Source organism: Eurytemora carolleeae, unplaced genomic scaffold, assembly GCF_000591075.1.
Source record: "Eurytemora carolleeae unplaced genomic scaffold, Eaff_2.0 scaffold839, whole genome shotgun sequence".
Classification (NCBI taxonomy): Eukaryota; Metazoa; Arthropoda; class Copepoda; order Calanoida; family Temoridae; genus Eurytemora; species Eurytemora carolleeae.
The window spans coordinates 6,881-34,317 of NW_019396749.1; the positions used below are offsets into that span (position 1 = coordinate 6,881).

The following is a 27,437-nucleotide window of genomic DNA, read 5'->3' on the forward strand; positions in this document are numbered from 1 at the left end:
CTTAGTGGAAGATTTCAATTTTAGAAAAGAGGAAGATTAGTGGAAGATTCCAATTTTAGAAAAGAGGACTTAGTGGAAGATTCCAATTTTAGAAAAGAGGAAGATTAGTGGAAGATTTCAATTTTTTTTTGATAAAGTGTAGACTAAGATATAAAAAATTCGTTTAGATCAATTTTTACATCGTTTAGATCTAATTCTCTATAGATCATAATACTTTTAGAACAAATTCCCTTTAGATCGAAAGGGTCATAGATCAGATTCCTAAACAGCAAATTTGTGTCTAAAATATAAAAACTGCTCAAAATCGATATAGTGGTCCGGGTCCCCAGAATAATTTGTTTGAACCAATTTTTTCTCCTTCATGGTTTAGGGTTTCAAATTCTGAAATAAAATTTTTTTAAAAATATAATTTTTCTTTTCTTTTTCAGATGGAAAAATTGGTGTAATGGCTGCCATTGTTGGACAATTTATAGGTAATTATAAATTAACCAATTTAGCCTTGACACAAATGTCCAAGCTAATAGATTTAATTTAATAACGGTTCTATCTGTCATTTGGTTGAAAGAGCACTAACATATGAAAACGGGAAGATTTGTCAGCTTATTTTAATATCTTTTTATATTTTCTATCATTAGTTTAAACGCAGAGTTTAAAGGGACTGCTAAGGAAAATTTAAAGGGGGTATAGGCTGAAACCTAAGCACTTTAGGAGTTGATCAAGACCTATAAGAGTTCTATCTGATGTTCCTGTCTCGAGACAATGATACTGAATTGCCAGTGCTAGTGGTAGAAATTCTGGTCATGTGGTACAGACGTTTCAATTATATTATCAATTATATCTATTAAAAATGAAAAATTAATAAATTCAAATAATAATCTTAATTTGCAGATTAGATGCTTATTTGCTGAAAATGATCTATTTAAAACTTAGATTCTTATACCAAATCTCACATAATAAGTTTTGGTATAACTTTGACACAGTTTTTTTTCTTCTTCAATTTCTCGAGACAGGAAAATCAGAAAGAACTCTTATAGGTCTCAATCAACTCCTGAAGTGCTTAGGTTTCAGCCTATACCCCCATCAATTTTTCCTTAACAGTCCCTTTAAGCCGAGAAATAAAAACGGAAAAATATAAATAAAATAAAGAAATATTGAGTTAATAAACTTTTGTTTAGGTGGAATTATGTTTTCTTTAATGGCCGGGCAACCCCTGGTAGTAATAATGACAACTGCTCCCCTAGCATTGTATATTAAGGTTTGTGTATAGTTTTACGAAAATGTTTTGAAAATTTTCTTCCAGTTTCTTTTTCCAGTTTATTATCAAGGTCTTTCTATTATTTTGTTTTGCTCAAGATCGATCATGTAACTCAGCGTTTTGTGTTCATGTTTTTTTTTGTAATTTCAAATGATAAGACAACATTTTTCTTCATAAGTTCAAATAAAAAACACTTCTTTATTTAATGAGGGGGGGGGGTTAGGGGCATCATCCAAATTGCCTGCAGAGCTTCAAGGACCAGGAGTAATAATAATATTTTAAAACAAAATTTTACAATTTTTGTTGTTTTAGATAATAGTAGCAGTCGCGGATGAACATGAAATGGATTTCTTTGCTTTGTATACAAGGTCTATAATTTATTAAATTTGAAATCAAAAAGCAAAAAAATGTTTTTTTTTCGTTCCCACATACATGGCTAGTTGCAGATTGAAACTTTAAAAGTATGGATAAAAATCCTCCAATCCCAGATAAAAGAACTTTGCCTGTAGATATTAAGTGAAGTAGATTAAAATCTGAAAAGCACTTAATTAAAAAAATTGGAAAGCAACTGATTTTAATTGATGAATTTATTTATATTCTTATATATTCTTGCTGAGGTCTCTTGCAATAATTTACTAATCTAAAACTCGTTTTTCAATTTTAATCCAGTCTAATGCCTTTAGCAAGTCCAAAAATGAACAGTAATATTTAATTTGCACAATGCTCACAAAATAGGACAATTACTATCCGATTACTATGTTTTAGTAGCGTTATGTTTCATTTTCACTCCAAACCTATGTCTATTTAACAATTTTATTTCACCCTGTGCTTCGGGACATTTAAAAGATTGTACATAAAGACATCCATTGAACTGTGGAATAGAAAGACGAATTTAGACACAAGTTATGAATTTTAATAGTCCTATGAACATGAAACACATGTACATTAATTTAGTTAATAAATTCATTTTCAAGCTACACAGCACAACTGATGCGTTTTATGTTTAGCAGACTATTCAAAATCTTGGCAAGGCTAACAGTCGTCTATCTATTTGTCTAGTTGTAAAGCTCCACTGCAGAAGCAAATATCTACAGTCTTCGTAGTATATATTAATACAATAAAGACACGAATATTTGATTTCTAACAAGCTTTTAAACAGCTAGAAACATTTCAACATTTATACAAAGAGAAGTCTCTTTGTTTTATTGTAAACTTTGAATTTGAAAAATGTTTGTCGCCATCGTCTTCAATGTATTGATATAATCGTCGACCACTGTATTAATGTACATTTCAGTGTTGGTTTGTGGAATGCGTTGTATATTATCATATACGCTTTAACCAACGCAACTAAACTGATGAAATACTCTACGAGGTCGACAGAGGAGATATTTGCTCTCTTCATCTGTATAGCATTCACCTTCGATGCACTTAAGGAAGAACGGCATTTTTCATCTATTTAAAGGGGCTGTCGACGTAATTTCAAGTGGCCCTTGATTAACAAAGAAAAAAGTGGCATGTCCGATTCACAACATCTATTTGAGTAACAATGAGGTAGTATCGTCGTTTTATCTTAAGGGTGTTGATTTATTACAATTTTATCGTCCTCGCATTTACCATTTTTACCATTTTAAATTAGACAATAGACATGCCATTTTTTTTTTAATAGAGGTTTACTTTAAATTATGTCAATAAACATAAGTCTTGATAGTTGAATTCTGTGTCACATGATTTTAGGACATTTAATAATATTATTATTAAGGGGTCTGTAGAAGTAATTTCAAACGAGCCTTCCTTAGCAAAAATTGGCATGTCCGGCTGTCGAAGACAACCTTAAATCCATGATATTATCAATCTATATAATATAACAAGACATTCGTAAATATGTACCCTATAGTCGGCTAAACGGCTGAATTTTTTTGTGGACACTCAGCTAGTAATTTATAAGATATCGTAAGTCCGAAGTCACTTTTTTAGAGAAAACACAATTGAAATAATAACATTTTAAAAAGAGAAACATGGGGCTAATTGCTAATTTATTCTGGATAGGGAAAAGTTTTTAAAGGTACGGTTGTGAAACCGATATTCCACTCTTCATATGGAGGGTCACTTGAAATTCCGTTTATTGTTTTGGAAACCAATCTTTATTATATTCACAGCAGAGACACAGGTTTTCATTTATGTCTCATCTTTTGTTGGCAACCCTCCAGCTATAATTATGTAGATTATAATTTGACGATGTATTATTAATAATTTTTCGAGTATCTCACGCGCTTACAAGACAGATGAAGAAAGTTAGGTTTATGCGTAATTACTGTTAAGACTTTGTGCCCTCGCAGCACAAGTGTGAGAAAAGTTAATCTATTTGGTTACACACTAGAGGTTTAAACAAGTGTGAGAAAAGTTAATTTATTTTGTTACACACAAGAGGTTTAAACATGGTTTAAACAACCAAAGTTCTTCTCAATATGTCTTCAATAAGATAGGCTATAGATTGAAAACACGTAAACTTTCAATATAGCGTACAATTATCCTATTTGATTTAATATAACATTGCTTGACGAATCTCAAAATATATTCTATATTTGTCCAAAGTCCACGCTGATTTAGTACTTCAGTCCTTATCCCAGCAAACTGTGACATCAGATCACAATTTCAAAAAAAATAATTCGTCTGTGTCCGAATTTAATGAATTTAAGCCGCGTCTCAAATCCCCCAAAAACCGGTTTCTATTGAGCGTTGGCTTAAATCTGAAAAATTGAATACAATTTAAAGTGGAACCTACTATATTAGAGCCGCGTCTTAATTTTAAGCCGCGGCTCAAATTCTTTAAATTCGGCCTCTGGTCTCTTTTGTCAGCGGATAAGTTAAAACGAAAAAAAAATACAAACGTTTAAGGATTAATTGTCGAATTACAGATAAAAACGAGATTGAAATCAAATAAAAGAAGCTGAACGCAATTCTTCCAGTTTATTCCCATGTGTACTATGTAACCCCCCCCCCCCTCTGCAAGGACAATATCAGACTAATTTGCTGACACGAAACCAATTATTTCAAGATCTCTGTAAAAGGAATTGTTAACATATTTGAAATTAGAAACGCAATTAAATAAATCTGTAAAAAGATACTTTATAGTGTTGTAGAGACTTCAGAGACTGTACGAAATGGTTCCTTAAACTTAAAACTTGTTCCTTTCCTTACAAAATCATATTTAAACTTATAAAAACAATTGTTCTAAGCAAAAATGTAGTTTAAACCTAAAAATGACGGCATTAAAGAGTTTTAGGTTGTCATTAGAGTCTAATCCTTTGTGAGTAACCCTCTAGATTAACAGAAAGTATTAAAGTTTGAGTTATTTCATATTTTTCTCTTTTAAAATTATGTATATATATAATTGTCGTCATATATATTAATACAACGAAACTAACTTTCTTTTCAATTTTGATTTTAGCCAACCTTTGAAACAGCTGCAGAGACACATGTTAATTGACAGCTTCTCATTGTTTACTTTTAAATGCTTGTTAGGGATCAAAGCATTATCAATAAAAAGTCGTCTTCATTTTACAGATATATTGTCCACCAATAATATAAGTATTCCATAGATATATAACATTAGTTGCATAAAGAAATGTTATTCACAAAACAAATATTTCCAATAAGGCATCCATCTTATTTATGTTAAAAGATGTCCTCAGGAATCCTGATTTAGGATGGGAAACACATCTAAAACAATAAAATCAGAGCAAAAAAAATGAAATCTTTTTCCGAATAAAAAGTAAACTTGTAAACAATCACAAATAATATAAACGTAATTAAAGAGATAATTAAATTAACAACAAGGCAAAAAAGTATGATTAAGTGAGGCAGAAGGAAAATAATTGAACTCAAAATAAAAACCTAATGAGGAATGTGAAATAATAACATGAGAAAAAGTCATCAGAAAAAAAGCATTTATTTGATAAGAAGCTAACTGCTTGTTCTTGACTTAGGACACAATCAAGGACTTCAACAAAAATTATTTCACAGAAGAATGCGCAAAGGAAACCAAAATAATTTTTATTTACTTGATAAATTAAAAGCCTCGAATAATTATTATTATTCCATTAACACGTTTTTCTAGAAAAAAATCCATTTTAATATTTTTGAGTAATAATTATTTTTATTAAAAAATGTTTCAACGTTAATTGGTTTTGTTAGTTTGACAGTTTGATGGTTAGCAACGCGACTCTGGACTCCCCAGCAGATATCCCTGTCTGTCACAGGTACGGCCTTGGATCGTTTTCTATTTTTTGAAAAACGATAATTTCGTTTTAAAAACGACGAAGAAAAACGTAAAACGAAACAGACATTTTTAAAAATGATCGTTTTTTAAAAGTAAAAAAAGAAATTGTCGTTTTTCACTTTTAGTTCGTCGGTTCGTTAATGAAGGTAAGTCTTTTTTAAATTTGACAATTTTGGTCGGAAGACACTTAGATCAGAAAAACCTTGGGTCATAAAACATTCAAGTCATTTCACTCGATGAAAAAAAAAAACATTTAAAACAATATTCATAACACTTATCTTCCTGAAAAAAAATTTGAAATTAATTGTCATAAAACTCAGATTCATTCGTGAATTTTTTTTCAAAAACGAATTGTATCATTTTATTCTTTTTCGTTGTTAAAACTTCAAAACGAGTGGTGCGTTCGTTGTGACCAACTGTTTATTCCAAAAACGATACTGTCGTTTTTAAAAAAAAACGAAACGCAAAACTTTAGTTTTTTTGGTCGTTTTAATAACGATCAACAACCCTAGTCACAGGTTAAATAGGTTTTATGTACTCGGACTGCATTGAAAAAGGTCCGAAATTTTCTTGAAAATTCATATTAAAATATTACTTCTTGTTTTTTATCATCATTATTTGTTCACAACTTATTACTTAAAATGTTCATAATAATTTATAAAAAATGTTTGACAGCTGGCTTCTTCTTAATTAAAAGGTCGACCATTAGTTTTCCAAATAAATATCTTTTGCATTTTGACGAAATAATATTTTTTGATGGAAAAGTTAAAAGCTTTTGTCACCTATTAAACGTTGATTAATTATTTTATAGAAAATTTTCCGGAGATTTTAGAAATGATAATCTTTCTGCATCTTCTGCAGTTGCATGGTTTCTCAGATCGGAAAAATGCAAATGAAGTTTTGTTTAAAGGGAGTGACCAGCAATGTATGGCGGTGGAACTGAATATGTGTATTGTGGACAAATTTTTTAGGATTCATTTGAGATATATAAAACTTTCTACGAAATATATTTACTGAGTTAGAGCGCAAAGTCGACGTTCAAAATCATGAATTTAGGTGGGTACGTTTACAGAATCGTTTTTATTAATTATTAAATAACGACAACCAAAAATGTAAACAAAATTCTATGGTAAGCTAATTAGTTGTTTAGGAACCATAGATAAAGATAGAATGCGCATAAGACAACATTTTTCATCTTGAAAGATATAAATGTACAGAGATGTTTTAAAGATATTCCTATTATATAGATTACCTAGGTCGGTTGTGAATATTAGCTGTTCTGAAGTCATTGAGTACTTGTGGTGTACATGAGTTCTGTAGAGAGAAATTTAAGTTAGTTTAGTCCTTCTCATGTCCTTCTTCAGTTCTCGTCAATATATTGCTCAGTGAAATATTGTTGTTCAGATAGTTCCATTCCCGGAGTTATTTTACACTCTATTATAAAATCCATTAAAACACCAAACCTTAGTCACAGGTTAAATAGGTTTTATGTACTCGGACTGCATTGAAAAAGGTCCGAAATTTTCTTGAAAATTCAAATTAAAATATTACTTCTTGTTTTTTTATCATCAGTATTTGTTCACAACTTATTACTTAAAATGTTCATAATAATTTATAAAAAATGTTTGACAGCTGGCAGCTGCTTATCATTGAAGTACACTTTGACCCCTAGAAGTATGAGTTCGCGGACTGTACAATTCTTGGTGATTTTGCGTACATAAGCTATCTATGTTTATTTATTTATCTATGTTAGGAATTTAAAAAAAAGTACCCACCCAAATTCATGATTTTAAACGTCGACTTTGCACTCATCTCAGTAATTATACATCGTGGAAACGTTTTATACGTCTCAAATGAATCCTAAAAATTTGTCTACAATACTGCATACTCGGTTTAACCACCATACATTGCCGTTCACTCCCTTTAATGAGTAATCAAGTAAAACTAGGGGCTTAAACAAGGTTTTTTGCCAGGGGGAGTGGGACTCAGCTATAGATAGGTGTGTTTCACTTTTTCCGATTGGTCGTTCATCGTTCGTTAAAGACTGCAAGATCGATGAATTAAATCGATTGTTCAGTAAGTTATAAAGCGATCGGTTTTTCTAATTAAGTTTGTTAAAAATCGTTAACTGTAAAAATCGATCGTTTATTTATTTCGTTCAAAAATTTTGCTCGTTAACTGACTGCAGCTAATCCAACAATGATAAAGGTCGTTAACTTTTTGAAGTCATTAATTTTTTCGTTCATTATTAAAAAATGATTTTCTCTAAACGATCTATTAATTGTTCGCCGATCCAAATTTTTCGGAACGACTCGTTGTGAGACCGGGCCGTGATGTGGTTTAATTGACTACCTTCTAAAAACATTAGAATTATCTTATTGGGGGGGAGGGGTCCCAGCAATATATACGATCAAGGACAACATTGTAGAATTTTTAACAACAATTGTGTTTTGTGATTTTTACCCTATTTTTTTATTTTGTTCATTGTCTTTGTTTTTTCAATTTTATATATTTTCATCAATTTACTCGTAAAGAATAATTCAAAGAATAATGAATACATTTTTGAAATTAATAAAAAGTTAGATATTGTAAAGAGATCATTTTTTAGTTTCCTTAATTGAAAAAAAATATTATGAGCTAGCTTTGAATTCGATATTAAGGAACTTTAAACATAATTTCAAGTGACTATCCATTCCTAGACTGGCTTGTCCGATTCACAACGGTACTCAAATCAAGATAGAATAAGTTGTCCATGTTTATCTTTTTAAATTTTAGTATTTTTAATTGTGTATTTTCTGCAAAAGTGACTTGCGCATTTCTAATGCCATAAGCAGAAATTGCGATAATTTAACTTTTTTCAAGAAAAAAAACGATAAGATCTTCCAGATGATCTGACAAGCGTTTACGGATTCCGTTGTAAATAGGACAAACCACTTCTTAAATGGATAATCACTTGGATTTGATAATCCAAAGGAATTTAAAATTTTTCAGAGAGAATTCTATTCTGTTCTTGCTGTTGATGTTGGGAACACTGTGGTTAGCAACAACACTTTACAATTTCAATCAGACTCCATACTTGCAGGTAGAGATGGGAATCAATCAGACTCCTTACTTGCAGGTAGAGATGGGCATCAATCAGACTCCATACTTGCAGGTAGAGATGGGCACCAATCAGACTCCATACTTGCAGGTAGAGATGGGCACCAATCAGACGCCTTACTTGCAGGTAGAGATGGGCATCAATCAGACTCCATACTTGCAGGTAGAGATGGGCACCAATCAGACTCCATACTTGCAGGTAGAGATGGGCATCAATCAGACTCCTTACTTGCAGGTAGAGATGGGCATCAATCAGACTCCATACTTGCAGGTAGAGATGGGCACCAATCAGACTCCATACTTGCAGGTAGAGATGGGCATCAATCAGACTCCTTACTTGCAGGTAGAGATGGGCAACAATCAGACGCCTTACTTGCAGGTAGAGATGGGCATCAATCAGACTCCTTGCTTACAGGTAGAGATGGGCATCAATCAGACTCCTTGCTTACAGGTAGAGATGGGCATCAATCAGACTCCATACTTGCAGGTAGAGATGGGCACCAATCAGACTCCTTACTTGCAGGTAGAGATGGGCACCAATCAGACGCCTTAATTGCAGGTAGAGATGGGCATCAATCAGACTCCTTGCTTACAGGTAGAGATGGGCATCAATTAGACTCCATACTTGCAGGTAGAGATGGGCACCCATCAGACTCCTTACTTGCAGGTAGAGATGGGCACCAATCAGACTCTTACTTCCAGGTAGAGATGGGCACCAATCAGACTCCTTACTTGCAGGTAAAGATGGGCACCAATCAGACTCCTTACTTGTAGGTAGAGATGGGCATCAATCAGACTCCTTGCTTGCAGGTAGAGATGGGCACCAATCAGACTCCTTACTTGCAGGTAGAGTTGGGCATCAATCAGACTCCTTACTTGCAGGTAGAGATGTGCATCAATCAGACTCCTTACTTGCAGGTAGAGATGGGCACCAATCAGACTCCTTACTTGCAGGTAGAGATGGGCACCAATCAGACTCCTTACTTGCAGGTAGAGTTGGGCATCAATCAGACTCCTTACTTGCAGGTAGAGATGGGCATCAATCAGACTCCTTACTTGCAGGTAGAGATGGGCACCAATCAGACTCCTTACTTCCAGGTAGAGATGGGCATCAATCAGACTCCTTACCTGTAGGTAGAGATGGGCATCGTTTTGAAAAATCGTTGATAAAAATACACTAATTTTTAAACTTTTGACAATCAACAAAAATTTTTGTTTTGTTTGAAATTTGTCTTAAGTAACAAACCTTTTTTTCTTTTTCAAAGGCAATCGCTATTCGTCTATTTTCCAGAAGAAACTTTAAAATGTCATTTTATTTCAACTTGTCATGTCCTTTTATAAACAATATCATGTAAGACATTAGAAACAACTGCTTAGATAATATTCAACCTTCTTTTTCTAAATTATTGTTCCCTTTCTAACTAGAGAAGGGGATCGGTTAAAAACTTTCGGAAAAATCGGCCGTTTTTTCTTGTTTAATTTGGATATGATCAAACCTTCACTTAAAATCTTTGAAAATGTTCATAGTTTTACTCTTAAAATGTTTGTTTCAATGGAACTCTAGAATTTGCTTATTACGTTGTCATGAATTTAAAATGTATATATTTAGGCGAATAAAAGAGAGATACTTGCTGATTATGCTTTACCAGTTGCAGTGGTTTCATTCAGGTAAATCAATCAATCAATCGATTGATCAATACTTGTCAATCAACTACATCTATATCTGTCAATCGATAAGAAAGTGCCATCCAGGCAATCATTCAATAAGCTACCTAACTAAACAATTTCTATGTTAATTAATTAATTAATCAATTATCAATTATCAATTATTCAATTATGAAACAACTGATTGTTCAATTATTACCCATTGTCCAATTATCTGACTAATTTGACTAATCAATGGAGAAATCATCTGTATAAAATAAGTTTTGAATAAAGTTTGAACAAATATTTGCCAAAAAAGCTAATGGAGTGTTTACTGTTTATTTCTAGTTTTATTGGAAGTGTTCTTTTCAAGGAAGTTTCATTAGATCAATTCCAAGCTAGAGAGGTAAATACTTTACACCTACCTACCTACCTACCTACCTACCTACCTACCTACCTACCTACCTACCTACCTACCTACCTACCTACCTACCTACCTACCTACCTACCTACCTACCTACCTACCTACCTACCTACCTACCTACCTACCTACCTACCTACCTACCTACCTACCTACCTACCTACCTACCTACCTACCTACCTACCTACCTACCTACCTACCTACCTACCTACCTACCTACCTACCTACCTACCTACCTACCTACCTACCTACCTACCTACCTACCTACCTACCTACCTACCTACCTACCTACCTACCTACCTACCTACCTACCTACCTACCTACCTACCTACCTACCTACCTACCTACCTACCTACCTACCTACCTACCTACCTACCTACCTACCTACCTACCTACCTACCTACCTACCTACCTACCTACCTACCTACCTACCTACCTACCTACCTACCTACCTACCTACCTACCTACCTACCTACCTACCTACCTACCTACCTACCTACCTACCTACCTACCTACCTACCTACCTACCTACCTACCTACCTACCTACCTACCTACCTACCTACCTACCTACCTACCTACCTACCTACCTACCTACCTACCTACCTACCTACCTACCTACCTACCTACCTACCTACCTACCTACCTACCTACCTACCTACCTACCTACCTACCTACCTACCAAACTACCTCCCTCTACCCATCCCAACCTTAATGCCTACCTACGTAGCTACATACCAATTTTTGTTTAGTGTAAAAGGGTTGCAATTTCCAACATTTTTCTTTGCGCTAAAATTTCCTTCCCGAGAAACTTTTCGTTTAACTATGTGTAGTTTAAATTATGAAAATTATTATCATCAAAATCCTCCAACATTTTGCAACACTATTCCATTTTAATGTTTGTTTTGTTTAAGCTGTTTACTGAACTATTTAGAAATATTTGCAACAAAGGTACTCAGTAGAGAGTAGGGAACGTACTTTGTATTTTATCTTTCCATCTTGCATGATTTTTTTATACTCATTTTCATACTCGGCATAAAAACGGATAAACTTGGCTTGTGTTCATGAATATTGTAAACTCCTGGGTTCAATTACGGGGACCACTAATAAGCTGCTGGAACAAGCAGTACAGTACACATACAGACTATATATATAAGTTGCTGAAGCAAGCAGTACAGTACACATACAGACATAGAGAATAGAATATATAGAGAGGAATTAAAAGAATCTCTCGGTATGAATTTTTTCAGTCCCTTTCAGCCTGAAAGGGAGTTCAAAGTGTACAAATCATGTAAATGTTCACAAATTTTATGCAGTAGAGTACATTAATACAGTATGTTCCCTAGACTATCCATTTCAATTTCGAATTTTTTAAACTGTTAAATAAACTTTATAATGAATTAGGTGAATAAAAACATCATTTGATTTATAGTTATAACGGAAAATCATCGTTTGTAAAGTGGAAGGCATAGAGTCTATGTGAAATGATCATTGGTCAATTATGAAACCATAATTTGGGTTTCTTTTAACAATAATTTGAGATTTTCTATATAATGATATTCCAGGGCCCAACAGGTTATATAGCATAAATTTGTGACGTACACCTGTGCAGTATGGATACAGTACAACAAAATGGCCGTTTTACACTTTTTTCAGTAAATCCTCTCTATATATTCTGTTCTCTATGCATACAGACTATATATAAGCTGCTTGAGCAAGCAGTACAGTACACATATAGACTATATATAAGCTGCTGGAGCAAGCAGTAAAGTTCACATACAGACTATATATAAGGCAAACCGGGAAAGAACACCCAATGAATCAGCCCCTTCAAGGGAGATACTAGTGGAAAACTCCTTGTTTTTCACTTGCGATTTTTCAAAAGAATTTATGTCAAGAATTTTCAGAATTTAATTCTTCTGAATACAGAGCAGCACTAAATTATTTTCCTCACTGTTACTACTTTTTATGCCGGGTTGCCGGAAATAATAACAACACTGTCTTTGAAAAGTATAAAAGGAATTGAGTTTTTGCCACAAACTCGCATTTTCTAACCCGTATATCTTTGCAACCTGAGGTTTTTCTTCCCGTCAAACTTGAAATTCTAGCTCTATTGCCATCTATTCTTATTCTATCTTGGTTTATATATTTTCTTTATTTTCTGCATGATAACAAAAAACTTTTCATAATCTTATTCATATTTCATATGTTTAAAATTTACAATATTGTTTACTTTATGTGTTAAACTAATTCATAAATGATTGTTTAGGTTCATGAAGTTTTCATACTTCCAGCCTGGTCAAACTTCTCTCTCAAGGTAACGGTCATGGTCATGGTCATGGTCATGATCATAGTCATGGTCATGATCATTATCATAGTCATGGTCATGGTCATGGTCATAGTCATTTTCATGGTCATGATCTAGGAAATGGCCATGGCCATGGTCATTGGTCATGGTAATGGCCATGGTCATTGGTCATGGTAATAGCCATGGTCATTGGTCATGGTAATGACCATGGTCATTGGTCAGGGTAATGGCCACGGTCATTAGTCATGGTAATGGCCATGTTCATGGTAATAGCAATGATTATAGTCATGGTCATGGTCTTATAGCATGATCATGGTCATGATAAAATTAGATGAAAATAATAATAATAATAATATCATAATATTAAATATTAATATTTTAATAATATAATATTAAAGGTTGTATTGTCTGGAATGATGTTAGGATTTCCTCTTTCTCTTCTGTTCTTCATGGATCAAAATATTGCCGAGAGTATGGTCAATAGCCCAGATAATAAACTAGTTAAAGGTATCATTATTATCATTGTTATCATTATTGTCATGATAATCTTTATGATTATTATCATCATGATTTTTAATATTCTTATGGTTACTATTTCAGCCCTTGGCATTTTTTGATAATCTTTATAATCATTAATTATCATTAAAACTATAAGAATTATTACTTTCATTATTGATCTTTTCCTTCATGATAATTATCGTCAAATCTAATTAGAATTATTGTTATTGATGTGACAATCTTTATCTGCTATGGCTGTTTTCCTTCCGTTGAGAATAAATAGAAATCATATATGTTTTATTGCTTAATCTGTCTTATTTTCAACGGAAAAATAAATTATTAGATTAGATTAGATAAGAATTTATATTGTAAATGTTTTCAAAATCATCATTAAAATTACTGGTTCGCTTAATCCGCATCTTTTTTGCTCCATGATTGCAAAATATACAAATAACACTGAATCCGAATCTACTTTTTTGAAGTCGTATTTATTATTCAGATTCGGATCCAAGTCAAAATCATCATCATAATTAGTGGTTCGCTTAATCCGCATCTTTTTTGCTCCATGATTGCAAAATTTCAACCAAAATATACAAACAACACTAGATCCGAATCTACTTTTTTCTAGTCGTATTTAATATTCAGATCCGCATCCGAGTCAAAATAAATATAAGCCTTGAACAAAATTATTAAAATTGTATTCTCTTGTCATTATAATACTAATATTATTTAAATAGAATGGTTATTTCTAGATATAACAAGCTTTTTGACAAAGATAAATGTCATGATTTCTATATTGAAATTGATCATGAAATGAGCATTAATGATAAAGTGTACAATAGTTTTATAAAATTATTATCATTTAGTATTATTAACATTTCTGAATAAAGATTCCAACAGAATTGTAAGATTTAACAGTATTCCCTTTACAACTATTTCACAATCATAACACCACTCTGCACTATGCCCCCAATTGATGACATGTAAAAAGAACATAGAATCAGTAACCTTGTCTCAAATATTCTAATTGGAGTCTCTGTTAAACTTATTCCAAGGTGAGATAAAAGTTCGCTTAATTCTGAAAAAAAGAATCGTTTTAAGAAATTTTGAACATTTAAGACTAAAGTGAAACTAAGAGAATCTTCAAAATTAACTATTCTATTCTCCATCTTCTTTTATATTTGGATTTGAATATTCTGAAAACAAAAAGTTTTGCAACAAACTTTTTATATGACAAGTCATTTATTTGTTTTGTAGAAGCCAGCACAAATTAAATGATTTAGAAGAATTCAAAGATGGGAGAATTTAGGATTTAGCAGAATTAAAGACTGTTGAAGCAAGAAATACGGCGATATCTGCTACATTTTTTATCATTTTAATTATTTGTGACGTGAACCATTCATTTAAAATTATAACGACAATTCCGTAAAAATCTTTTATCAAATTTTGAAAAGATATTTTATGAATTTTTTAGAAATATAAAAAATTGGTTTTCAATGATTCCTTTATATTAAATGTCTTTTAATCTAGTTTTTATATAAAAGGAAACCTATTCTAGGATTAATTGAACAAATTAATTTTGTTGGTTACTAGAAAACCAAACAAAAGTCTTCTTAAAAACCAAATAATATTTTTTCTACTTCTATATAATTTGTTTGTCACAGTACAGGCCAACAGTCAGATTTCATAAAATTGCCAACAAAATATAAATAAGATTAAAAGTTTTTGAAAACGGCCAGTAAACACAAAAATCTTCTAAATCTTGAATTGCTGAGCGGAGATTCCTAGATAACTAATAAAAACCACAAGCTTGGCTTCGGAAACCCCAAATTTTTATTGGAGATTCAACGCTGTTCATCAGAGATCCCAAGATTTTCCTTGGAGACCCAATAATTTTAACAAAGATTCCCAAGCTTTTCAACGGAGACCCCCAGATATTCATTGGAGACCAAACCATGCTTTTCATTAGAGACCCCAGATTTTCATTGGAGATCCCCAATATTATCATCGGAGACCTCAATTAAAAGCTAGAGGTCTCCAATATAAGATCTGAGTTGTTCTCCGATAGTACTCCAATGATAATGATATCTTCCCGGACTCTAAACTTTTGTACGAAGGAACATGATGGCAAGGAAACAATAAAATCAAAAAGGGAGACTAACAGTCTAGCATTTGAACCAAGTAACTAGTGTCAACTTTAATTCGAACCGGACTGACCGGCCTTAATGAAGCGTGGCGAGTACCGAATCGACCCTATCCTTAGCCAGCTCTGTTTTAACTTTGATGGCACGGCCAAACCTCTTTCAGTACCCGGCCTATCATATAGGCATATTTGACCTTCACCCAATACCTTTATTTAATGTGACATTCGACCTTATTTTTATAGATTTGGCCTTTAATTGTTATTTTTATATTTTAAGACCCTTGAACTATATACCTATTCCTGTTCTGGATGGACTTTTTCTATACTTAGGTAAATATCTATCTATCCTTTATACAAATCTTATCCTGTTCATCTATTTATCTACATATCCATCTATCAATATTTATATCTATCTATCTATCTATTTATCTAAATATCCTTTATGCATATTTATTTTTAAACACATCTACCTATCTATATATCTATCTATCTATTTATATGTCTATCTATTTATCTATCTAGCTGTGACAGCAGTGTCTGGAAATCAAATGTTTGAAAGATTACAGCTCCTGTTCATGGAGCAGACTGCGTATCCTCCAAACCATTACATTAGGTAAACATTTCATTATTTACTTCTTCAGAGTCTTTGAATTGATTTTTTTATGAATGATTGATTTGATTTGATTTGATTTGTTTTGAATTATTTTGATTTATTTTGATATGATCAAATTTTATAAGATTTGATTTTTAATATATGATTTTATCTATCTTTATCTATAATTTTATAATATTTGATGACTTTTTATATGATTTGATTTGACCAAATATTTACGATAAACGATAATAAATTGTCAAAAAAGTATATAGAAAAATTTTCTTATTTCTACTACTAAAAATAAGTACTAAGGAAAAAATATCACATAATTGTGTTCTGATTTTTTTTTCTTGAAGGAAATAACTTTATGACTGTTGTCCTTTGTTTTTACTTCCTGTCGTTGAATATCCGGAAAAAATCCTTAATAAAAATATGACTTTTTTCTTTCTGACTTTAATTGACTTTGGAGTTTTTTGCTGTTGTTTTATTTCTCCAAATACTTTCTGAAATGAATTCGTTGGAGGAAATCCTAATTTTTTAAATGTCAAATCCGAATGGACTGAACACTCTGATTTGGGTTCACAATTTACTCATTGACCGGATATGTTGGCCTTCAAATCCTTCCGTAAGAGCAAGGACAAATTAAAATTATTTTTACAGTTTTCATTATTTTCATGCTGATTTTGCTTAGGAGAGTTCCACAACGAAAAATTCATCAATTTACTGCATGCCAGGTATGCTTATAATTACATTTACATTTACATTTACATGTACATTTACAATTTACATTTACCATTACTATTACTTTTACATTTACATAACATTTCACATTTACTTTTACATTTACATTTCCATTTACATTTTCATTTACACTTACAGGTCCTTTCAAATTTACTTTTACATTTACATTTAGATATATTTACATTTTTTCCCAATTTATTTTACATTTACTTTCACAATTACTTTTACATTTACATTTTCACTTACATTTACATTCCCATTTACTTTTACATTTACATTTACATTTACATTTACTTTCACATTAACTTTTACTTTCAAATTTACATTTACATTTACTTTCACTATTTTATTTATCGATTTTGATGGTTATTATATCGTTAGAACTGACGAGGGTCAACCCAAACCGAAATATATTTTCAATAAATGTGGAACTAACATCTACTTTTTTACTCTACAGAGGTTTGGTCCATCACCATCACCGAATTTTAAATTTACTTTCACAATTACTGTTACATTTACATTTACTCTCACATTTACATTTACTTTTACATTTACTTTTACTTTCACCTTTACATTTACATTTTCCTCCACATTTAATTTTACGTTTACATTTACTTTCTGATTCACATATACTTTCACATTTACATTTACATTTATTTATATTTACATTTTTGAATTTTATTCTTTGGATTGAGTTTTGGAACATTTTTCTAAATCAGATCTATCTCTTTCTAAAGTAATATTGGAATAAATTAAATCTGCTGTATGACTATGTTATTTCTTAGAAAAAGACAAAAATTCGAATTTAAGTATTCAACTGTTAAAAAAAGGCATCTATCGAGTTAAAAATGACAAAAGAAGTATGCATTAGTGTTATAAAAAGCTAAACCTTATCAAAAATACATTTTAAAATTTAAAGACCTGTGATAAGGGAGATGTTAAAAAACTTAAATACCAGTTGAAACAATAAGGAAAGAATTTCTCTACGGCGGACCAAGAAATCATCATGATTAATGTGCCACTCTGTACAATACACAATAAAGTTAAATGAAATTCTTTCGAAACGAAAACAAATATTTCGTATATATTGGGACTGTAAGATTAATTTCAAGTGACCTCCTATGCAGAGAGAGCAACGTCCGATTAACAAAGGTACCCTTAAAGCATTTGAAAGTTTGTCGATTAAAGTGTGTTTAAACTTATTGTAAACCGATTGTTTACAGTTGTACATTTAAGAGTGCGCTGTGTACAGTCTCAACTCAACACAGCGCAAACTCGACTCCACGAACACATAAAGGTTTTAAGCATAGAGAATAGAATATATAGAGAGGAATTAAAAGAAGCTCTCGGTATGAATTTTTTCAGTCCCTTTCAGCCTGAAAGGGAGTTCAAAGTGTACAAATCATGTAAATGTTTACAAATTATATGCAGTAGAGTATTAATACAGTATGTTCCCTAGACTATTCATTTCAATTTCGAATTTTTTAAACTGTTAAATAAACTTTATAATGAATTAGTTGAATTAAAACATCATTTGATTTATAGTTATAACGGAAAATCATCGTTTGTAAAGTGGAAGGCTTAGAGTCTATGTGAAATGATCATTGGTCAATTATGAAACCAGCCTATTTCATAATTTGGTTTTCTTTTAACAATAATTTTAGATTTTCTATATAATGATATTCCAGGGCCCAAAAGGTTATATAGCATAAATATGTGAAATACACCTGCAGTATGGAAACAGTGCAACAAAATGGCCGTTTTACACTTTTTTCTAGTAAATTCCTCTCTATATATTCTATTCTCTATGGTTTTATGGGTACCTCTGGGCATCGAGGGGCACTTGAAATTACGCTAATAGTCCCTTTAAGGTGGTTCAGCTACTACTACTGTGTGTACTGGGCTTCTGGCCGTATCCCTATATAAAGATGATTTTCCCTCTTATGCTGTTTTCCTTCCTGCCTATCAGAATGCTAATCATTCCAAGGTATAATAATAATCATAATAATAATAATTATAAATCCTGTGCTTTATTTTAGTTAGGGTTTTTAATCGGAATTCCGTTGCGCGGAATTGCGCGCAACTGTTCTCGAATTATGCTGAATTGCGCGAAATTACGCGGGAATTGCAGAGCTCGCAAACGCTGGCAAGTAAAATCCATTCGCGTTGGAAACCCTAATTTTAATTAAAATTAAAATCTATACTTAAAATTTAATTTAAAAAAGAGATTTTTAAGCTACTGCAGGCTACTATTAGCCTTGTTACGCGATCAAATTCACTTAAAGATCGATTTAATGTCGTCGTTCTATTCCTCCAGTTTTTTGGTGTTATATAAATGCCAGTCAATTCGTGGATTTTAGATAACGAACAGATCATTCAGCAGCTGTTAGTTTTTAAGTTCTGATAACATTTTTTCTTGTTCATTAATAAAGTTGCTATTCGTTAACAATTTTCACTTTTTAACTGCTTTAATTGTAGATATACAAAATATTCATTGTTAACTTCATTCACCGTTAACGACTGTTCAGTTCGTTAACGAAAGTTGAACCTCTATCTAATGAATGGTTTTGTTCGTTGACAAAGTTGACAATCCTTAATGATTTTTTTAAGGTTTATTGAAAATAAATTCCTTCAAGTTTTGGATGGAATCCATCAATGACAGGAACCAGCCCCCCTTCAGGGGCACAAGGCCCTTCTTCCTGGGCAAACTCAACCTGGACCTTATCAATGGACAGGGTCGAAAATGCCCCCACCTCCCCCTCCAACCCAAACTATTGCCACATTCTCCCCGCCCCCTCTTCTTAGTACTTCAGCTCGGGGACCTCTTCAACGTAGAAAGGTAAAACAGTTCATCCTTGAGAATAAAATCATTGGCTTAAAGGTAATATCGTTTGGTAAGCTGAAAATTGGTAACCTGATAATTTGGTAATCTAACAATTTGGCAACCTGACAATTTGGTAACCTGTCAATTTGGTAACCTGACAATTTGGTAACCTGACAATTTTCTAACCTGACAATTTGCTAACCTGACAATTTGCTAACCTGACAATTAGGTAACCTGACAATTAGGTAACCTGACAATTAGGTAACCTGACAATTTACTAACTTAACAATTTCCTAACTTGACAATTGGTAACCTGACAATTTGCTGATCTAGCCATTTGGTAACCTGACAATTGATAACCCGACAATTTGCTAACCTGACAATTGGTAACCCGACAATTTGCTAACCTGACAATTTGGTAACCTGACAATTTGGTAACCTGACAATTTGGTAACCTGAAAATTTGGTAACCTGACAATGTGGTAACCTGACAATTGGTAACCTGACAGTTTGGTAACCTGACAATTTGGTGACCTGACTATTTGGAAACCTGTCAATTTGGTAACCTGAAAATGTGCTAACTTGACAATTTGCTAACCTGCCAATTTGCTAACCTGCCAATTTTCAAACCTGAAAATTTGCTAACCTGCCAATTTGGTAACCTGGCAGTTTTAAACCTTACAGTTTTGTAACCTGACAATTTGGTAATTTATATTTATATGTTAAGCTGATTGAGAAAGCTGCCCCAGAAGCTGTATCAACCCGTAGAAATGTATTAATAGTACCTAATAAACCTAAGAAAGCTGTACCCAGCATGTTAAGGTGAGAAAAAAGTTATTATTCCAGTAGAAAAGGTTCACCAAGGAGCTCAAAGTTCTCGACAACAAGAAGTAGTTGGAGATATTTAACTATAAAGCAATAATCAGAACAGCTTCTCAGTTTTCATATTTATTAACCCTATTCCTGCTGGGGGGGGGGTCAGAGTTTGACAGAAAGGATTGAAACCGGATTTTGAAAATAATTCTCAATTTCAATTTCAATCATTTTTCAACTTACCACACCACCAGTTTGGAATTTTAAAACAGTTTTCGTCCCTTCATTCAATATTGTTAGGTAGTTCAGAAAAACCCTTTAATTAAACTCTTAAATACGCTTATAGCTGCTAACTCCTTGTTTAATAATAAACGTTGTAAAATAGACAAATGTTAACCTTTTTTCATAGTTTAGTGCATTTTTTAGCGGTATCGTTATCTCAAGTCTCAATGCACATCTACGCGCAAGTATTTATCTATTGTTGTGGTCGTACCAGAGCTGGGAACTTTTGTGTTCGATACACACAACCCAGATCCACACAATCCAGATCCACACAAGCATTGATCTCGATATCCAAAATAGAAGTGCTTGATCTCGATATCCACAATATAAATGCTTGATCTCGATATCCAAAATAGAAATACTTGATCTCGATATCCACAGTAGAAATGCTTGATCTCGATATTCACAATAGAAATGCTTGATCTCATTATCCACAATAGAAATGCTTGATCTGGATATCCACAATAGAAAACCCACCTCAGGGATAATTAAAATGATGGTATCAGGCATTGATCCTTTTATTTCAGCGTGTCCATGCCTTGAATATCGAGATCAAACATTAAAAATAAACGATCCTCAATTTTTTACTTTATATCATATATTTAGGCAGGAGAGTAGAATAAAGCTGCAGAGTACAGGGGCTGGTCATCTCCAGGTCACTCGGGCTCTCTCTCTCAACACTGGGAACCCCCTCGGTAAAACCGGTTCTTTGAAGAGTCTTGATATTCGTTCTTCCCGGCACAGAGGGTTCCGGTCCCACTCTAATATGAGAGAACTGGAGTGTGCAGGCGTAGACCTGGATCTTGGTCTGCCCAAGACAGGAGTAGGGGTTACAACTGATATTTGTCCAGGAGACTGCTTTAAATCATTAAACGGTGCTGAAAGTATTGACTATCAAGCTCATATCACACACTTAAACTCTTCAGCTCAGTTAAGCTCACCCGACGGAGGTTCGTCTATGCATTCTACAATTGATAGAAGTTCCTCCAATCATACCTCGTTAAATTTACAATCATACAGCCCGCCTCTTCTCTTCATGGGACCAGAGTCTCCTGGTCATCAGAATAGTTTTATCAACTCTTCTCCCACTCATCCTTAAACAAAAACATCGGAACTTCGTAAGATTATTTTTACATTAAGGCTTCCCCACAAAGGATGAGAAAGTAAAGACGACTTTAACTTAACTTAAAAAATATAACGTCCCTAAGTTTGAATTAAGTCTTCTGGCGCGGATAAAGTCATAAAGTCAGTATATATTTCGTATAGTCGTCTCTGAAGTCTCATTCTTTGTTGGTAACCCTGTAGAAAAGTACAAGGCATTTTTGGCAATATTCTTCCTTCAAAAAAACTATGTTTTTTCTTATGTTTTGCCTTAAACTAATCGTGATTCGTGAGTTTTTAAAAAAGGCTTATATGCTGTATTTAAAAAATGTCGAATTTTAAGAAAATGCATCTCATAATTTTTTTAAAAGTTTTACATCAGTAAATCAGGTTAACAAAAGCGGGAATTTTTCCTAATCCGACATTTTTTTTTCTTAAATTAAATATACCATAAGCTTTATTAAATTTCACTGAATATAAAGGTCAAGAAAAAATGCCAAAGACCAACTTTCTAATGACCAATTTAGTTAGGTTAATCCCCCCCCCCCCCCAATTCTATTTCCTAAAATCCACCTGCTCCTGGCTTCAGATCAATAGTTAAACCAACAAGAAAATTTAAATAATTAAAATCTTCTACAAACTTAAATTCATGTTTTTTGTTAAAGGAATATCATTTTCTTTTTTCTAATTATTGCTTGAGTTTTATTGGGCAAAAAATACAAGTCTCACAAAATGTTTTCCATCTCTGTATGTTGTTTACAAATATTAGAAAACATTATAAAGTTCTGGCTAAATTTTGATAAGGAATATTTATTACACAAATGTTATTTATTTACTTATAAATATATAATTAATGAGCGAATTGAAAATATTTCCCATATACAAAAGATCATGTTATGTTTAGTATTAAACAAAAGTATAATTAATTGTGATTAAACTGATTTTTCAATGCAATAAAACTTATTTTACTTTTGGATTGAAATACGAATTTTATTGTTTTGATCCATTAATTGAAAATAAAATGTGTACAACAATTTTCCTCTAAATTCAAAACTTTTGAATTAATCGACCAAATTTAAACCAATTCTTACGAGCTATTCTTTTATCTCTTCTTTCGGAACTAAATTTAATGAATTTTAGCTAAGTTGCTGAACTGTATAGTGTCAGTTCAAATTTGAATCACCGATTCATGAATAAAGATTAAGGAAGAATTTAAATCGGTGATCACTGATCAGTCAAATTTGAGCCGGCGCGACGGTAGGCAGTTCACATTCATTAAACAGAGATGGAATTTAAAGAATTTGAGCCGCCGTTTAAATCTGCCAAAACCCGGTTTAAATTAAGCGCCGGCTTAAATCTTGAAACATTTAATACAATTTTAAGTGGAACCAGCCATATTTAAGCCGCGGCTTAAATTTAAACCGCCGCTCAAATTCTTAAAATCCGGCCACAGAATTATCAAAATTTCAAAAAGCTTTAAAAAATGAACTAATAATTATTTGATTCTCAGAATTCAAAAGTTTCAATTTGTCATTGACGCTTAAGTCAGCTAGCTTAATCCCATCACATTTCAACTTCTATTGGTGGATGTAATGAAAATGGTGCAATAAGCTGTAGAAGCGCACAAAATGTTATTTGTTATTTAGTAAAAAATATGTAAAATTGTAGTTATAATATAGTGCAGTTTAGATACAAAAACAATGTAAGTTAAGTTCATAAATTTGTGTTTAAACGTCTTAAAAGAGATTATTTACAAGTTGTGTATTTTGTATTTTGTACAAACACTGGCTCTAGATTTTAGATGAATAATGTGATTTAGAATTTGATAATTGTTTAGGCATTTAGAACTTCATTTATTAGAAACCTTGATAATGATAAAACATAGTTTAAGCAGAATGTGAAACAAAACGCAGTTGTTAATTAAAAATCCATTCTCAATTTAAACACTTTTTGAATATATGATCTAAATGGGCAATTGCAATAAAGTTAGAATTTTACATCAGTCCAAACGGTCCGTGTAATCATAACATACATTACTTGTACTGGCCAGTCTGGTGGACTATATTGATGTGAATTATTTGCGGCAAACACATTCTCCTTACCCTGTGTATATTGTAGCATTGTTCCCCATATTATTTTGATTGCGGTATTTGAAAGCGTTGAGGATAAAGCTTATTATTATTTTCATTGGTATTATTAATATCATTGGTATTATAATTATCATTGGTATTATTATTATCATTGGTATTATTATTATCATTGGTATTATTATCATTGGTATTATTATTATCATTGGTATTATTAATATCATTGGTATTATAATTTTTATTGGTATTATTATTATCATTGGTATTATTAATATCATTGGTATTATAATTATCATTGTATTATTATTATCATTGGTATTATTATTATCATTGGTATTATTATTATCAATTGTATTATTAATAGCATTGGTATTATTATTATCATTGGTATTATTAATATCATTGGTATTATAATTTTCATTGGTATTATTATTATCATTGGTATTATTATTATCATTGGTATTATTATTTTCATTGGTATTATTAACATCATTGGTATTATAATTATCATTGTATTATTATTATCATTGGTATTATTATTATCATTGGTATTATAATTTTCATTGGTATTATTAATATCATTGGTATTATAATTATCATTGGTATTATTATTATCATTGGTATTATAATTATCATTGGTATTATATCATTGGTATTATAATTATCATTGGTATTATTATTATCATTGGTATTATTACTATCATGCTTTTATATTATCCCATCGTTTCCAACTGCAACTGTTAAAAATGAAAAATTATTTATTTATAAAAATATATATCATATTATTTAGAAATAAAGGTAATCTATTTTGATTATTATTTAATAATATTTTTGGGATGCAAGATAGCCTATAGGCTGATCTGCATAATGGAAATATTATATATAATATGGATTGATTATATAATCTCTGTTTCGGAACAGTATAATACTAATATAGTTAATTTCATTTTTCCCTTGGACTGAATAGGAGACGTAATCGATTCACACTTGTACCCTTCAGAGAAGGATACCGTCTTAAAAAGTGCAAAATTCTAACAATTTAATACAATGCTTTTCAGCTATAAGCATAAATTCGGAAATTATTTGTACAGTGAAAATACGACTGAAAATATTCAGTTTTCATTAAATAAGTCTCAATATCACAGAATTTAGGTTCAGATGGGGAGAGATGATACTTTGTCACTTTATGCAATCTCTAACTCTCACTTTTGTCGATGTAACACGTACTTTATTCTCATCATCTGTATGTATGCCCTTCCATGTCTTGAAACAGTTTCGTCCCCTTGCTATCCTTCTACCTTTAACACTACACCTTCCAGCTCCCTCAAATCCACACCTTCTCCTACGTTCCTCCTCTCCCAATCCATATTCATATATCCCTCAGCCACGCACCTCTGACCCTTTAGTAGAAGTAAATTCAACCTAATGTCTGACCGCGTCAACCTTGTTGCAACGGGTAGTCCTATCGAGTGTCTGCTTTATTTACTAAATTTCCGGGCAATACAGTAGAAACTAGGACCGGAAAGGTTGACCCGGCTCAGCAATTCAAATGTACTACGGCTGCACGTGCAACGCTTGTATCCATCTCTCCAGGGGCGTACGAGGGCTTTTTTTTTGGGTCCCCCCCCTTGGCAACATTGTGCCCCCCCCCTTAAAAACACCTTTTTTAAATTTTNTCTTTAGAAGGCTAAAACTTCTCTCTCCTTGTATTAACAGTAAATTTAGACAAATCCTTAGTCTTTGTCATTGTCAGGTGTTACTTTTTAAACGTAGTTTCCTTTTAATTTAGTATTTTCCAGGGGGGGCAGGACCCCGCCTGGAACTCTCAGGGGGGGGGCAAGAGGACTCCTACCCCCCCTAGGTACGCCACTGTGTCTGGCCTAAGGAAGGGAAATGCAAGCAGATGTAATATCAAAATTGCCTCCCCCATGGGTGCCCCCCTCAGCCTCTCAGGGGGGGCACGCGTAGATTGGAGCGGCCCCCCCTCGTACGCCCCTGAAAGTATGTGAAGATGTGGTGTGGTTGACAATTGTAGTGTTTTCAACTATTCTTGTACAAAGACAACAGTACACTTTAAAGACGGGCTCTTCGGAATTTGTGAGTTCGTGCAAAAACAATGTAATTAAGGAGGGGGAAACCATGAGGCATTGTATGCAAAAAAAATGGACGATGACAGCTGATTTGTTAAAAAAAACATGGACGATGACAGCTGATTTGTTAAAAAAGCTTGTGATGGAAGTTGTGCCACATGCTGTCTAAAATGCAATAAAGGGGATTCATGATGTTCCATATTGAATCGGAAATGTTACTTTGTATATATGTGAATGTTACTATATATATATATATATATGTGAATGTTACTATATATAAATATGTGAATGTTACTATATATATGTGAACGCTACAAATAACAAAACTTGTTTAAACCGCTACAAATAACAAAACCTCTCAAATTTAAAAGTTTGAAAAAAAATTACTTTTATCCCAACAAATTTAAATGTACACATATATCAGAAATAACCAGTCATAATTGTCTATACGTATATGATGTCAAAAACATGAGACTGCAAAACTTATTTTAGTAAATTCTATGATGTACAGGGTTAACCACAAGGGATGAGACTGAAAGACGATTAAAACTTTAAATGTATGACGATCCCAAGGTTGAAATAAGTCTCTTGAGGCCGAGTTTAAAGAATTTGAGCCGCGGCTTTAATTTAAGCCGTGGATCAAATATGGTTGGTTCCACTTAAAATTCTATTCAATTTTTCAAGATTTAAGCCGGCGCTCAATTGAAACGGCTTTTTGGCAGATTTATGCCGCGGTTCAAATTTATTTAATTCGGACACTGGATTTATTCAAGTCATGGAATGGCTGATCAGTGATTAAATTATTTGGCAAAGAAAGAAACAATATTACAGTAGTGGGGAATCATGATTATGAAGAATAAAATTCGCACAGTCGTCTCTGAAGTCTTATTCTTTGTTGGTCACCCTGTGCCGGTGTGAATAAAAGCTAAATTAATGTCATGCCTATAGGAAGAACAAGACCAGTGATAACATATAATAAATAGAAATCTTTCTGGGTAAATAATGACTTTGATTCTTTCTTCAAGTAAGCAACTTTATAATGAGAACCTTGAATACAAAAGTCCCCCATGCCCTCACAAAAAAATATAAAAAAAGGTACTAATGCAAGGAAAGTTATTTCAGAGGTGTACGCATTTTTTGTACTGCAGTGTACTGTCTTTGGGCGGAAAAGTAAACACAAGACGGATGGCACAGTCTGACATGGAATCCATTTTCACAAAAATAATCTAATAATGTTCTTTGCGTTAGTACCGTTTTAT

At 32.5% G+C, this 27,437-nt stretch overlaps 1 protein-coding gene across 1 annotated transcript in view; it reads left to right on the top strand.

The window, feature by feature from the left end:
- The window catches only part of LOC111708174 (sodium bicarbonate transporter-like protein 11), a gene marked incomplete at its 5' end in the record, with an annotated part of 30,148 nt that extends 6,792 nt beyond the window's left edge, over positions 1-23,356 (top strand). Inside the window, 19 exons of the mRNA XM_023481470.1 lie at positions 429-473; positions 1,176-1,255; positions 1,568-1,623; positions 2,550-2,688; positions 5,242-5,292; positions 5,450-5,514; positions 8,526-8,616; positions 10,243-10,301; positions 10,626-10,683; positions 12,966-13,013; positions 13,403-13,511; positions 14,494-14,557; positions 15,923-15,975; positions 16,168-16,258; positions 16,932-16,974; positions 18,853-18,968; positions 19,592-19,820; positions 20,533-20,627; positions 21,507-23,356. Of these exons, the coding sequence (XP_023337238.1) occupies positions 429-473; positions 1,176-1,255; positions 1,568-1,623; positions 2,550-2,688; positions 5,242-5,292; positions 5,450-5,514; positions 8,526-8,616; positions 10,243-10,301; positions 10,626-10,683; positions 12,966-13,013; positions 13,403-13,511; positions 14,494-14,557; positions 15,923-15,975; positions 16,168-16,258; positions 16,932-16,974; positions 18,853-18,968; positions 19,592-19,640 (1,217 nt within the window). The remainder of the gene's footprint in view (positions 1-428; positions 474-1,175; positions 1,256-1,567; positions 1,624-2,549; positions 2,689-5,241; positions 5,293-5,449; positions 5,515-8,525; positions 8,617-10,242; positions 10,302-10,625; positions 10,684-12,965; positions 13,014-13,402; positions 13,512-14,493; positions 14,558-15,922; positions 15,976-16,167; positions 16,259-16,931; positions 16,975-18,852; positions 18,969-19,591; positions 19,821-20,532; positions 20,628-21,506) is intronic.
- Positions 23,357-27,437: the final 4,081 nt, after the last annotated feature.